Source organism: Talpa occidentalis, unplaced genomic scaffold (assembly GCF_014898055.3).
Source record: "Talpa occidentalis isolate TD23 unplaced genomic scaffold, MPIMG_talOcc4v2.1 talOcc4.3, whole genome shotgun sequence".
NCBI classification, from domain to species: domain Eukaryota; kingdom Metazoa; phylum Chordata; class Mammalia; order Eulipotyphla; family Talpidae; genus Talpa; species Talpa occidentalis.
The window spans coordinates 72,088,632-72,105,147 of record NW_023603184.1 but is presented as its reverse complement, the minus strand read 5'-3'; the positions used below and the strand labels follow the sequence as shown (position 1 = coordinate 72,105,147).

Below are 16,516 nucleotides of genomic sequence, written 5' to 3'. Positions count from 1 at the left end.
CTCAGAAATATAGTAGAAGTCAAACCCTACAATAATTAAACAGTTCTTTGTCTATAGTAAGTGCTTGTTACAAGTAGTATAAATATACCATAAAAGAATCTCAATATCCTATTAAAATTTTTCTAAACAGGGGCCTCCCCGGTGGCACAGCGGATGAGCGCTGGGTTGCGAAGCTGCCCGCAGCCTCTGCAGCACCGGTTCGATCCCTGGCTGCTCCCCAGCCACCGGAGGAGGGTCCCACATGGCGCACAGACCTCTCCTGCCGCCCGCTGCTCCCCTCAGCAGTGTACTTCAGTCCTTCTGCCTGCTCTGCTCCCCGCTCTGGCTCTGGTGAATTCTCTCACCCTCCCGCGCTTCCGACTATACCCAGTGCTTGTATAAATAATAAATAAATAAATAAATCTTCAAAAAAAATTTTTTTTCTAAACAGATTGATGGCTTTTCCTACTGCAGACAAAACTGAGTTAGTCAAACAGCAATTACCTTTCAAGATCTTCCTTTTCCTCCTCTTGTTCACATTTTTCAGTTCCAAACTTGGCTTTTAGTGAACGGGCTCTTGCAATTATAGCTTCCACATTAGTAATTTGATGGATGATTTCCTAACAGCAGGAAAGGGAGAGACATACATTGGAAGCCAACAAAAAAGCAAAGCCTTTAAACATTGCATTTTTTAAAATAATTATTGCCAACAGGGGAGAACACTTAGCAAGATCCTGATATGATATCACTTACTTCCAACTTCTTATCTTCTGGATTGGGGAAATGCAAAACTTTACTGGAATGGGATATTATTTGCTTTATAATCTTCTTAACTGAAGAAATGTTTTCCAGATTTTCTATTTTTAAAAAAGATCAAAGCCATCATTAAATAAGGTAGGCAAAATATACTTTCATTTTGGTAATGAACTAAATTACTAATCAAATAAGACATTTACCTTCTTCCTTTACCTTGAGTACTGCTGCATGAATTACACAAGGTAACAGATGCCGAGCAAGGTCTGCAGGTTTCTGAACTACCAGATAATGCAGCACCTGAAGGAGGCCCAAGTTTATGTTTAAAAAAAAAAAAATCAGTGAAGTTAAATAAAGCAGCTGTTTACAAAAGTAAAAAATCCTCTGGCCTACTGAACTCACATATGTGACAAGAGTGGAGAAAAGCTCTCTTCACGTAGTACCTATCCTCCTCATTCAAATTAAGTAGCTACTACTTCTAAAGATAAGAATAAAGTTACTGAAAACACCTAAGAACTTCAGTCTCTAATAATGGTGAATATTCTCATGTTTTTTTTCCTGTTTCCTTATGTAATACATGCAAATTAGGAAAATATAAAGCAAACAAAAACCATCTGCAAATTATACCACATAGAGATAACAATTAACAATGCAGCATTTTTGTTCCAGAGTTTTAAAAGACATCAAATACACGTAAAATAATAATTACACTTACAAAGCATCAAAAAAGCCTTTACAGTAATTGGTTACTTGCTCCCACTGACTTCTGCTTACGTATCTATTGTCTAAGCTCTCAAGGCCTCTTTGAGGCGGCCACTCTACGATTTCCTTCTAATTTCTAGTAAAAGTAGAATTAGCTTTCCTAGTATAGAATTCATACTTTCCTTCAAGTCCTACCATCTCCTCCAAAAATTATATAATTTATTTTGTATTTCCCCTACCCCCTACCCCTACTTGTCTAACACAAGGTTTTCAAATTTCCAGGTAGAAGGCCTGGAGTATTTGTTAAAACTAGACATAAAAATTGAAAATCTCTAATTTTCTAGTTTTACTGCAGATATTGATTATGTTTCTATTATGAAACCTACTTCTATTTTCCTTGTGCTCTAATATCAAGTTTTTGAATGTTTCACGTGTACTTGAAAACACAGTATTGTTCAGGTGCAGTGTTTGAGCTATATATAAAGGATCAACCTTACTACTGAATTTAGGTCCACTTGACTGACTTGTACTAGAATAATGTGTTAAAAGTCCTCATTATTAGTATATGTTGATCTGTTTCTCTGTGCATCTCCTATGCTTTCTATTGTGTATAGTGGCTAAAATGATAGCTGTATCATAAACAACCACAACAATTAAATCCTTATTGTTATCACTTAGTATATAAAGTATTCATGTTTATCTCAATTAATGCTTTTCTGCTTTAGTTCTCCTTTGATATCAGGATCACAATGCCTGCTTGTTTTCATTCGCCTGGCAAATATGGGTCCATTGTTTATTTTGTAGCCTTTCTGAGTCAGTGAATTCCTTCATTAGCAGAGAATTGATTTCATATGACTATCTTCCACAGAAAGTTCACTTAACATTGTTGATGGGGTCTTGAACTGCAACTTTACATGAAACAACATAGGACTACGGTAGGTCTTTGAAAAATACTTTCATTTGACATTCAAGATGGCTTTTTTCCTCATCAATGTTATAATGAATTGATATTGAAAGAAATGACAATGGTAACAAACTTGCATATTATAATTCTGTGTATGATGTGATTTTATCATGTATGTTTCACTACTGTGTTCTTTTAAAAAATTTTTCTTAGTACTTAGGAAAGTTTGTATTAGATATCCTTGTTTTAATATCTTTCATGCTACCCTTAACTTCCTTATATAGCAGATGTTTTTACATCTGATCTGACAAATTTTTTAACTTTTTTTTATTGAACTACTGTTATTTTACATCTTTGTTCCTGTTTTCCACGATAAAGGATAAAGAATTTCTCCCTTCATGTGTGGTCACGACAGGTCTCCCACCAAGTCATCCATAAATGTCCACCATAATACGTTGTGTTCACCCCTTTTTTCTCCCCTACTTCTCTTGTTCTCCATCCCTTCCTGTATGCTGACCATTTTAAATAGTATCCTCTGATTACCACCTACTATTTATGGATCAGTCAATGAACAGTCTCCTCTCTTTCTTTGGCCTCACCTGTTTCGTCACATTCTTTCTAATTTATCCCTTCATATAATTTTCACTAATTATTCTTCTATTCATGTCTCCACGTAGTTTTATTCTCAGTTTTAAAATAAATGAAATGTTTATAATTGGCCCTTTGCCAGTTTCCTCATTAATCTCAGGCTGAATGAAAGTCAACCTCTTTTACTTTGTTGTTCAGTAAGGCAGTAACCAGTCACAAGCAGCCATTCAAAAATACAATTTCTATGTTTGCTAGCCACATTTCAATGCTTATTAAAATCACATATGGCCTTGGTTACTATTTTTTTTTAACTTTTTAAATTTTTTTAAGATATATTTATTTATGCACACAAGAACTGGGCTACAGGCCAGAGGTACAGGAAGTAAGAGAATTCACCAGACAGAATGGGGAGCCGAACAGGCAGAGTAACTGAAATAAACTGCTGAGGGGAGCAGCGGGAGAGACAGGAGAGGTCTGCTGCACCACGTGGGTTGCTCCCTGGCTGGCAGGGGATCGAACTGGCACTGCAGAGGCTGGGATAGCTTCACAGTTCTTTGCTTAACCCCTTGTGCCACCACGGAGGCCCTGGTTACTATTTTGAATAGCGTACAGCTATAGAACATTTTTAACACTGCAAAAAGTTCTATTGGACTGGACAGTTTCAGTGGATTCCATAAGAATCTTCAGAGAATACTTTTTTATAATCTTGATACTGAGATATTTTGGCAGGACACAGTATCTGGTTTATATATTTTCCTTACATTTCTTTGAAAATGCTGTTCTACTTTGCCTTGCTTTGTACATTGCTTTTGAATAACCTATCTCTTTTTCCTTTTTAAGATATTTTCATATTTTTGCTGGAAGATCCTGAATTTATATATATATATATATTTAAAGCCTAGTAATTTTACAGTGATATATTTCAAAGTTCATTACTCTTGGTCAATTTCCCTCTTCATCATGTGAGATCTCTTGCAATATATAAATTCACGTTTACTTTATTTCTAGAATGTTTCATTAGACTGCAATTTTATTTAAATAAGGCTTTATATACATCACATAACATTAAAACAGGATTGCAGTTTTAAATATTAGTTCCGTTCTAGAGTTTTGATTTTTTTTCTTCACATATAATAAAATGAACACTATTCCTACTTTATCTTTCATTTCTACTACTTTCTTTTCAACCCCTCTTATTCCCTTATCTCAATTTCATTTTCTTGTCTGTTTTTCCTTGTTGACTTGTATTAAATTTAAATATGAATCTATTCTCCCTTTGGTCTCTTAGAGTTTAGTCTTTATTTTTGATATGGTTGCTTTTTTCTTCTAATTCTATCCTAGGTTAACCAGCTGTAGTTTCATTTCTTTGTGGGTTTTTGTGCTTCTTTCTGTTCTTGGTTTTAGTATTTCCGATTAAACATTATTTTTATATACCCCTCCATGCTTGTTTGACGATATCTGATTGAATTTGGAGTGTTATGTTATAATTTTCTTTTGCTTGTGGGTCAATATTCTGGGAAATATTTCATTAACTGAAAGGATTCAATTTGTATTTCCTGGTTTTCATACTCATATAGAAGTGGTCTGTTCTTTGTCGAGATATCATTTAATATGGTTAAAACTTAGTATCTGCCATTTGCTCAGCTGAACAATGCTGGGAGACACAAAATACATTTAGAAAGGAAAACTGATAGAATTGCCATGGGAACCTGGCCATGGGTCCACATGACCAATAGGGGGCTATCAAGAATTCCCAGAAATGTGGAAACAGGGCAAACAGAACCAGGTAGGACACTTTCTGTGCGAAGGTCCATCGAAACCTGATGTCTCAGCGGATAACAACCAGCAGAGATTACTTTAGTCATAAAAAGCAGATGAAAACAGGTTATAAATCTTCCTCCAATGATATCTCCTCTCTTGTCCCCTGCTCTCTTATACGGTATTTCAATAAATCTGCTTTTTCTGTTCTCAACTCTGGTGAATTATTTTACCCCTGCACTTCTGGCCTCACGTCAATATTAGCTGGTCACATTTTTTACTATTTGTAATAATGTCAGTTTGAAAGTAATCCTCTTTTGCAGCTCCTTTAAAAATTTTTATTTAATCATACAAGAACTGGGGTATAGGTCAGAGGTACGGGGATGAGAGGATTCACCAGAGTGGGAAGCAGAACAGGCGGATCTACTGAAATACACTGCTGAGGGGAGAAGCGGAGGAGACAGGATTGGTCTGCTACACCATGTGGGTTAGCTCCTTGGTCAGGGGATTGAACTCAGGTTGCAGTGGCTGGAGATAACTTGACAGTGCTGAGATGTTAGCCCATGTGCCATCAGGGAGGTCCCTTTTTTCTTTAATGAATTGCAAGGAGTGGGAAAGTTGATACGTCTTACTTCGCTTTCATTTCTGAAGGATCCTTAATTTTCCCTATTTCCTTCTTTCCCATCATTGTTTTATCTATAAGGGTATCATTCTTTCTGCATATATCTGATTTTTGTCAAGGCAGCCTCTCTCTTTTCTTCCACTTCCGATCCTAATTACCTTCAAGTCCCTTTCCTGTAGCAAATGCTATGAACTAACAAGTTCTACCGTTATTGAGTACTGAGTACTCTGGCACCTGGCATTAGGCTCTCTCTTTCTCAGTACCTTTGGGCTCCAAGTCCTCTGTATCCTCAGCTCTTCTTAAGATCCCCTGTCTCTACTCTCTCACACCCACAGTAGGACTCAACTGGAATTTGGCTTTTTTACTTATTGTTGATTTAAAAGTCAATCTCTACCGTCTAGTGATGTCTAAAACATGGATTTATTTACTCATTAATTTCATATGGCTTGGAGAAGGTAGGTAGGCAGGTAGGTGGGAGGATGTGGGGGCAATTTGATATTAGGTAGTTGCCACCATTTTCCAGAACTCCAAATGTTTTTTAATAGTTGCAAAATAATCCACTAAATATTTATGACATATTCTATTATACCAAGCCCTATTTCTGGAAACTAAAATTGTGATTATATTTTCACTGAAGAACTTTATTGAACATCATTCTTCTATCTTTATCTTTATGTATTTCCCTAATAAATTTTTTGGCATAGAATTGTTAGATCAAAGAGTATGACCACTTTTAAGGCTTTTGACATATACTGTGAGATTGAGATAGTCCAACGGTAAGCATTCTATATAAAATATGCATGTCCTTACATCTCAGTAACATCTTTAAAGACTCACTCCCCAAAGCAAAGAAAGTGAAGGAAAAGACAAACAACGGGGATTACATCAAACTAAAACGCTTCTATACAGCAAAAGAGACATTAACCAAAACAAAGAGATACCCTATTGACTGGGAGAAAAATCTTTGCACACCATACAACTGATAAGGGACTGATCACAAAGATCTACAAAGAGCTGAGGAGACTCAACAAAAACAAAGCAAACAATACAGTCAAAAAATGAGCAGAAGAACTAAAAAGACACAACTCCAAGGAGGAAATGCAAATGGCCAACAGACATATAAAAAAATGTTCAACATCTCTTGTAATCAGGGAAATGCAAATCAAAACCACAACGAGATACCACCTTATGCCAGTGAGAATGGCTCATATTAAATAAACCAGCAACAACAAATGTTGGCAAGGATGTGGTGAAAAAGGAACTCTCCTACACTGCTGGTGGGAATGCAAACTGGTCCAACCACTATGGAAAGCTGTGTGAAGGTTCCTCAAACTACTAAAAGTGGAGCTTCCACTTTTAGTGGAATTCCCAGCAATTCCACTCCTAGGAATCTACCCAAAGGACACAAAAACATTAATTCAAAAGGACACCTGCATCCCTATATTTATTACAGCACTTTTTACAATAGATAAGCTATGTTAACAACCTAAATGCCCCAAAATAATGACTGGATCAAGAAGATGTGGTATCTATACACAATGGAATATTACTCAGCAATCAAAAAAGATAAACTCATGCCATTCACAGCAACATGGATGGGGCTGGAAGGGATTATGCTCAGTAAAATAAGTCAGAAAGAAAAAGAAAAATATTGGATGGTTTCACTTATAGGAGAAATGTAGAGGAAACATGAAAGGGGCCAGGGGGGAGAAAATAATAATAAATTAAAAATCAAAATCAACAGGCAATTATAAATCAGAGACATTCTGTAGGGGAGGAGGATGGTGAAGGATCAAAACAGGGGTAAGAAGCGCACAAGGGAATATGCTGATGGTGCACTAGTGAATTGGTGGTGGGAATTTTATGGGGATTACACCTGAGAGAAGAAAGGATATATTGTACAAAAATAAACACTGATGTAAAATATATATGAAATAAATTTAAAAAAATTATACTCTATCACACCACTACCATTTGTGATGGATGATAACATAAAATGAAAAGTATTTGTCTCCATATGATTCATTTTAGCAAACATTTGTTCAGTGCCAGGTATGTTGTGAGTAGTCAGCAGTGTATGAGAATAAATATGAAAAAACCCATATTGTTTGGACCAAGGTTAGCAAATTACAGCCCACAAGCCAAGCCTGTTTGTATGGATCATGAGCTAAGAATAGAACGCTTTTACATTTGCAATTATTGAGGATAAAAATCAAAAGAAAAATATTTTGTGACATGTGAAACACGAAATTCAAATTCCTGTGTCCATAAATATTGTTTAGGAATAAAAAAATAAATAAAATAAAATATGCATGTCTTATTCTTTGGTGTATTTGCAGCTAGTTTTAAACCTTAATAGTAGATATAGAAACAGCTCATTAATGCCTTGCTTCTCAAGTGTGTTCAAGGTCTTCAAAAAGCTAGAAGAATAATTAGCATTTTAGTATTAGATACCCACACTAAGTTACCTTTTCTGCTTCCCGTGTATCATCAAAGAGTCTCCTCTGCCTTCTAGCAGGAATTGGCTTAGCTGTTTCCCAGGCTTCTACCCACATATTGCTTGGAATCTTCATTCGGGCACTCAGTTCTCCTCTCAAAACTGTGTTGCCCTTTTCGTCAGTCACTTCCTCTTCAATATAATCCCGGGGTGAGTACCACCTCACAAAATCTTCCAGAAGACAACCTGGATTCGCTGCCTAAAATATGACAAAAGTTTACAGAATAAAATAAAATCAATGGGTACTGATAAACCTACTGCAAAAGCATACATTTCCTTTCACAAAAAGTCTACCTAATCTTTACAAAATCTAATATATGACATTAGTTTGTGTGTTACTATTGAAACAATCCAGATGGTATAATACCAAAACCATCTTATTTTTGATGTCTCTATTTTATGGAAAAAGAAAATATTTTCATTTGATGAATCTGGAAATAAAAACTTAATCTAAAGTTAAAGTAATTCTCTTAAGCAGATTCTAAGTTTTTTTAAGTTAGTTTAAAATTATAGTATAATGACTACTCAATACTGAGAAAAGTATCAAAGAAACTCAAGTTGAGTAAATCAAATAATATATGACATGATCCAAACAACAACACAATGATGGAAAAGTTATGCTCTGTTTCCCACAATAAATCAATACTGGTACTGCGATAATATCAGCTAATCTCAAAATGTTCTTCTATTCAGCATCAAATTTTTGTGCTTTACATAACAAAAGCATAAACTGCTTTTGTTAAGTGGAATTTAACCTACTGTTTTTCAAGTTTTGAAAACAAACTATTTAAAATTTTATTTAGTGGACAATTCTATATAATTAATGATGAAGCATACCAAAATCCTTTTAGTAATTTTACATTCAAGCCTGAAAAAAAAAGTAGAGGTTTCACAGTGTTAATGGTAAAGCATGGAGATCTTTTACCACAACATATTCTTCCAGCTTTAAGTATCATATTTAATTGCCTGAAAGAGTAAGTGAGGTAAGCAATAAAAAAAAGTGCTAATAAGATGGTCATTTTCTTTTTTTAAATTACATTAGCCTCCGAACAAAATAAAAACATAAATTGAATGCTCTGTCTTAAATGTGAAAGGCAAAACTGCTCATTTTTCCTGGTTGAGCTCAGAAGCTACCAGTTTAATCATCATAACCAATTTAAGAAATCCCCCTGAGGGGATGAGGAATAAAGGAGGGTCATTAACTGACAATGAACAATATAAACTTCTAAGGGCTATGGCATCATGGCAACAAAGAACTGCTGTGAACTACAATGGATCAAGATTACAGAATGACTCCAGGATTCCTGTACAAAGATACGGATATTAATCAGACAACACCACACACACACACACGAAAACATCTTAGGAAACTAGAGAGAGAGGCCTGGAGGGAAGAGAGTAAACTGAAGAAAAAAAAAGAAAATATTTGACTCCTACACTACAGAATGTGTTAAATATTTCACACCAGAATTATTTCTTCTTGGTTTTGCTATATAAGACTGAACATATAGCTACCAGAAGGTCAAGGCTTACTTCAGCTATGGTTTATCTTCATTCTGTTGTTACAGGCATGTACTACAAAGCTATGCTTAAGTAAAGACTCTGCCCTTCTGGAATGGAAGATGTAGGTACCTCAAGTATATGTCAGCATTCATTCAAAGCTCTGGGGACTCTCCCATGTACCCCTAAAACCATATCATCTCTATATGAAAGAGGAAAGGCAACCATATTTATTTTAGAGTGACTACATGTTTCCTTAAATATATAATTTGATACCCACATGGGGCAGATGTATAAGCTGGCTACTTGAAATACAATCTATTTTCTGATTAAAAGAATTCCTAGGGCCTCCCCTGGTGGCGCAGGGGTTGAGCGCTGGGCTGCGAAGCTGCCTGCAGCCTCTGCAGCAACAGTTCAATCCCCCACCACGGGTGAGGGTCCCACATGGCGCTCAGACCTCTCCTGCCGCCCACTGCTCCCCTCAGCAGTGTATTTCATCCATCTGCCTGTTCTGTTCCCCACTCTGGCTCTGGTGAATTCTCTCACCCTCCACATCTGACTGTACCCAGTGCTTGTATAAATAAATAAATAAATCTTTAAAAAATAAAAAAAATAAAGAGCGTTTAAAAAAAATTAAAAAATAAAAGAATTTCTAATAAAAACAAACAAAAGAAAATTGTAGGTGCCAAGGTTAGTCCAAGTGTCTAAGAAACCACAATTTTGATGGAACAGTGTTAAAGAAATTTTATAGACCCTTAAGATGACGTGCCAATATGTTTCTGTGGGGAAATTTTCAACAGTTCCAATTTGGAATTTCCTCCTGTACATGCTTCTGCAGGCACAGTATAGCAGGAAAGGCAGAGACAAATATGAAAGCAGGTGGAGGTCAGGAGAAAAATAGCTGCTGTGGAGGCTAGTATTTCCTGCTGTGCATACACACTCTAAACCAATACCCTTCTCTACCTTTTTGATTTAAAATACACCGTAAGAGCCAGCTGGCTTTTATTCACTGTACCAACTTTTAAAAAAACAAACAAAAAAAACAACATCTCTCTCTTTTCTCAGAGAATAGACACATTTTTTTGTACATTTTTAGTCTCTAATGAAAACATGCAGCTTGAGAGGTTTACTGAAGATTTTTTAGATGGGAAAAATAAGCAGGGAATAAAAAAGCTCCCTTTTATTGTCACTTAAATCTGCTAACAGGGAAGATAAAAGTGGCATAGGTTTTCATGGGGTATTCAAGTAGAAAAAGCAAATTCAGCATGGCCTACATAGCAAAAAGAAGGACTGAATGGGGACTATGAAATGGGGACATGGAGGCCATCACAGCAGCAGCAAGTTAAGGAGAAAAGCCTGTGCCTTGAGATAATTCAGCAGCAATTGGAAAGGGAAGCCCTGTGGCCCACTAGGCTACCCACTTGGGTTTTTGTTGTTTGATAAACAGACTTATCTCTGTTTTCAAGAATAAATAACTTAAAAAGCAAAAGTCAGTTCTTAATTCCTGTGTTTTTAAGCTAATAAGCCAAACATGACCATTCTCTCAATTTTCTATGTTGTAGATACATGTGTGTATCTAAGCCCAAAATTCTTCTCTAGGAAGCAAATTTGCCTACTCAACCTAAATGGTGAATTCTAAGAAACCTTCCATGACCTGCTCAGTAGTCAGTTACCTTCTGACCTTGCCTTCATAAGTGAAGGTCTCACAAATACTCCTTTACATATCTTTCTTTACATACCTTCTCCCACAACCTCAGTATACTCTGAGGATAAACACTGTATTTTTTACTTACTTAATCATAATGCAAGTCACAGTATTTATAGGTTTATTGAGCTATATTAAATCCTAAGGGTTTCCTAAAGGCCTTGCATTAGATTGGCTGAACACACACAAAGGAAGAAACCATTCTGATACACATACAGAAATGATTCAATTTTAACTTTTAACCATTATTCAAATTTGTTAAACTTAAGAAGTTGTACTACAACCTTTAGGGAGTGAAAGTAGGGTGCTGTAACTATTGGTGAAATAAAAACAGTTAATAAAAAAGTCATTCAGGTGCTCATACCACTTTATAGAGTGACATCCACAGCTTCATCCCATAATAGTTCAAAATAGATCCTGGAGGGGGCCTCCCTGGTGGCGCAAGGGGTTAAGACACAACCTATGCAGCCACTGCAGCATATGTTCCATTCCCAGTCAGATGGGGAGCTGGGGAACGGCCCACATGGCGCAGCAGACCTCATCTGACTCGCCCCGCCTGCTGCTCCCCTCAGCAGTGTACTTCAGTCAGTCCACTCCTTCTGTTCCCCACTCTGTCGCTGGTGGATCCTCTCACCCCCCACACCTCTGTCCTGTGCCCCAGTTCTTATATGCATAAATAAATAAATCTTCAAAAAAAAAAATCCTGTAGTTCTCATAGTGTGACCGACCTTAAAAGATTCCATATCTGAGAGCAGGCAGGCACTCTGCATGCGTGCTCGGAGGTGAGCCCCTTCTGCTGATGTGCCTAATTTAGCTAGAACCTCCGACTGCTCTTCTAGCAGATCTTCTGTCATAGGTGCTGGTTCCTGTGAAGCACAAAATGATAAAGCTCAAGAATAGTCCTTTTTAGACAAAACAGAACTATAAAAATAGAGTAAGACAACAGTTAATTTCAATTCCAGCAGTCGCAAAATATTTAAAAGAATTCTTAGAAATTTACAAGGTTCTCAGAATCTACATAAAAAGGCAATAAATTAGGAAGAATAAACATGACTTTCAGCACCTCCCCTTGAATCCCTCCCATAGGTAAGATTATTATGTTTCCCTTGACAAGATTGCTAGTCAAAAGAGGAATTTGGGCACTAAACATTTTTCTGTCTATTAATGACAAAGAAATAAGTCCTAATGGTATTTTTATGTATGTCATCATGAGTGGCACTGTAGTTTCTTACTGTATTAAGAAAAGTGATATACATGAAAATAAGAATAAAGGTAATAAATTGAACCCTGTTTAAAAGCTCCCAAGCAGGGCCTCCCCTGGTGGCACAGCGGTTGAGCGCTGGGCTGTGACGCTGCCCGAAGCCTCTGCAGCGCTGGTTCGATCGCTGGCTGCCAGCGAACGTCCCACACAGACCTCTTCTGCTGCTCCCACTGCTCCCCTCAGCAGTGTACTTCGTCATTCTGCCTGTACTGCTCCCTGCTCTGGCTCTGGTGAATTCTCTCACCCTCCAGCGCCTCTGGCCTGTACCTAGTGCTTGTATAAATAAATAAATCTTTAAAAATAAATAAATAAATAAAATAAAAGCTCCCAAGCAAACAGGTCTTATGATGGAGGGGCTGTTTTGAGTTTAGGTTCCAAAGACATTCTAAATACTAATTCTCACAAGAGGTTGCTACTTTTCTGTTTCAGGGATCAAAGATAGTATATGCTTAAGCAGTAACCCCAAATTAAAAAGCAGCTAAGTCAAATCTAAAGGAAGATACAACTGTTGAATCATTAAGAGAGTGACAGAATACATTTCTAAACTGTTCAAAGGGGCTTAGGAAAGCTCTCCAAGAATTGATTCCATTAGATTTTATGTCTGAAATATGAAGAACTTAATAAACCAAAGATAAACCAAACAAAACTTGCCTGTTTTGTTGTTAAAGCCAAAAAAACATGAAATTTCCTATTCTTAAATAATAGGGTAAGAATTAGCAGAAGGGTTTAAAGCATCTTGTCAATAAACAGATTTCTTCTAGATTTTAGGAACTCACTATACAGCAGTATTTCTTAGCCTCAATACTACTGACATTTTAGACAGGATAATTCTTTGTTGTGGGGAGTGTCCTGTGGATTATAGGAGATCTAACAGCATTTCTGGTCTCTCTCTAGCTAGTAGATGCTTGTACCACCATTATACCTAGTGACAAAAAGATTCTCAGACATTGCCAGGTGTACCTAGGGAGCAAAGCCATCCCCCAGTTGAGAATTCTGCAATAGAGACAAATTATTTTCACAGATATCTTTCAGAAATAAAGCAGAAGCATAGTAAAGCCACAGCATTCAAAACACAGAACAACCAAGAAAATAAAAGAATTTTTCTCTTATCCTCATTTTTGAAACAAAACTAAATGGGGCAATTTTAAACTCTGTTGGAAGGAAAGCCTTCCCAGACAATAATCTAGAAATCAGTACATGGTTAAGCATTTATGATTATGCTCTTTGACCCAATAATTCACTTCTACAAATATAACTACAGCACTGTTTATAATACTATGAAAACTGGAAAGAATCTGAAAGATCAGTAACAGGAAAATGGCTCAATATAGGAAAAAAATGGGAGAAAACTGCCCTAACAATGATTATCTCTGGATTATGGAATTATGGGTTTTTGCTTTCTCAACAGTGAACACACTTCACTTTTAAGGTGTCTCACATTGATACTGAGGGTTGATTAATAATTGATAAGACAGTATGACATAGTGGTTCTTCCATAACTTGGACTATGGAAGCACCATGTTGGTAATCGAATCCCAGCTCTGTGATCTTGAGCTATCACTAAGCTATTGTGAAGAAAAAAATCCTAGCACATGCTCATTAAATGCTAGCAATTAAAGACAAAATATATAGGTTGTATTATAAGCTCCATACTCTGCTTTATCTATGTTATCAAAATACTTGAGTCAAGTTAAAAATTTATATGACTCTAATGAACTAGTACAGAATAGAGACCATCAGTAGGGCCTTTAGTCTGTTAAGCAGCAGCTACTCTTCGTTGTGTATAGCCCTGAAATCACAGGATATGAGGAAAAAGAGATATTGAAAGGATACTGACTATCACTCTCACCTGGAAATCTCAGGCAATGGTAAGGGAAGAACACAATAGAAGATAATAGGAGCAAGTAGCCTAGACCTAAATCACCAATAGCAAATATACATTTCTCATATACCACTTCAAAACATGCCCAAAGTTTTCTTGTGCTACGTGATATCATGTTATCACTGATGTGTTGGCACTTTACAAATGATGAAGCTGAAGTGTAGAGATAAAGTAACTTGCTCAAGATCATCAAATGGGAAAACTACCAAGTAGCAAATTCAAGAAGAGAATCTAGGATACCTGTCTGCCGCTGACTCTGAGAAATACCAGTTATGTTCTAATACACTAGCTAAGGAAAGACTCCTGCTCAACAGATTCTCCATAAATATCACTTCCAGCCCTGCCTCTCAAATTGTGGTTAAAATCCTTGAGTTTTTCTTAGTTTTAAATGTTAGGTTGACCCAAATCTACATACAGGAATTCTTATGAAGCAAGGACTACATAAAGTCATCATCTTATTTTGGGTCAAATAGACAAACTGATTAATTGCACATTTTAAGCTAACTTCTAAATTTGAAGTTATATTGGTTTCAACTGGGATCATTTTGAATTCCAACCATTATACACACACATATCTGTAATGGATATACTTCAAGTAAGATTGATATTAAAGTAAGAAAATAGAATGGACTAAAAACTTGTCCTCATTTACCTAAAGGTAAAATATAAAAATTAATTTCTAAATACATAGGCTGCATACTGAAAGAAAAATTAAGTTTAAATAATTCCCAGTTCATATTATAATATAAACATTACATTATTGACATAAGGATAGACACAGTCCAGAAATAGACTAAGATACATAAACTCATATTATTTACAACAAAGATGTCTCTGCCATTCTGGGAAAAGGCATGTTTTTAAATATGATGTTGAAACAACTGTCTAGCCTCAAAGAATGAAGAGAATCTTAACTCCTTTTCATATCAAGCATAACCCATTCATAATGGATCACAAATATAACTGTGATAGGTGAAACAATAAAGATTCCAGAGGAAAACATAGGAGAAATTTGGGATTCTCCTGGGATAGGTAAAGATCTTTTAGATGAGAGACAAAAGCATTATCCACATAGGAAAAACACTGATAGACCAAACTTTATTAAAATTAAGAATAACATCATTAAGTGAACAGGCAAGCACAGACTAGGAGAAATTATTATCTGTTGTATAAATATTAAAAAATACTTGTACATATATTTTATGTACTTGTACAAAAAATCACAACATATACTTGTATATAAAATATGTACTTGGACATATATTTTACATATATACATATATAAAACTAAGGATTCATATGTAAAATATATGAAGAATCCCTACAAAGCCAAAAGAAAAGAAACAAACTTGTTAAAAACAGCCAAAGGCCTTAAATAAGCACCTCACCAAGAAGATACCCAAATAGGCATTAAACATATAAAAATATTTTAGTATCATTATTCATCAGGGAAATGAAAAAACATAATATACTATTACATATTCTGAAAGGCAAAAGTTGAAATGACTGAAAACATCAAGTATGTGGAGAAGAGGTGACCCATAGTATACTGCTATTCTCAGAAAGGCCTGTTTGCAAAGTTGGCCCTTGGCTGGCAGCTGGTAATGTGGATTTTGACAGGATCACCACCATAATCAGAACTGATTGGGGGAAAAAAAAAAAAAAGCTGTGTGCCTAACTCTTTGTCAAATATAGTATATGATAAACACCTGCTTTCCTTCTGACATTCTGGAATTTTGGTATATGCTAGGTAAAGCTTATGTAAAGACCCAGTAAAGCCCAGTAAAAAGCCTGAGCACTGACTCTAATAGGTTTACAACATTTCATGTGCATATTCATAATTAATACTGAAGGAATTAAGTGCATCCTGTATTACAACACTGGGAGGAAACTCATGGAAGTTTGTGCTTGATAGCCTCTAAACTTTGGCCCTCTAACCTTACTTTCTTTTGCTGATTTTGCTTCCTATCCTTTATCTGTAATTAAATTATAGCCATGAACACAGTTGAGTCCTAGAACTTCTAGAAAATCCTCAAACTTGGGAGTGGTGTTTCCCTCCAAACTATGGAGGGAATAACAAACAATTATACCACTTAGGAAAACTGTTTAGCAATAAGTACTAAAGTTAAAACATATTTCATTCTTAAGAATATATCTGTAAGAAAATGAATGCCAGACCTCCCTAGTGACCTAGGGTTTAAGTCTCAATGGTAACCATGACTACGCCCTAAGTTCGATTCCCGGCTAGGAAGCTGACCCACAGCAGACCTCTCCTGTCTCGCCCGCTGCTCCCCTTAGTGTATTTCAGTAGATCTGCCTGTTCTGCTCCCTGCTCTCTCTAGTGAATCTTCTTACCACCTTCCCT

General features: G+C 36.1%; 1 protein-coding gene across 1 annotated transcript in view; it reads right to left on the bottom strand.

The window, feature by feature from the left end:
* RAB3GAP1 (RAB3 GTPase activating protein catalytic subunit 1) overlaps positions 1-16,516 on the bottom strand; it is a 77,667-nt gene that overhangs the window by 7,988 nt on the left and 53,163 nt on the right. Inside the window, exons 18-22 of the mRNA XM_037523274.2 lie at positions 11,737-11,874; positions 7,775-8,002; positions 936-1,032; positions 733-836; positions 484-599 (exon numbers count right to left, since the gene is read on the bottom strand). Coding sequence (XP_037379171.1) covers positions 484-599; positions 733-836; positions 936-1,032; positions 7,775-8,002; positions 11,737-11,874 — 683 coding nt within the window. The remainder of the gene's footprint in view (positions 1-483; positions 600-732; positions 837-935; positions 1,033-7,774; positions 8,003-11,736; positions 11,875-16,516) is intronic.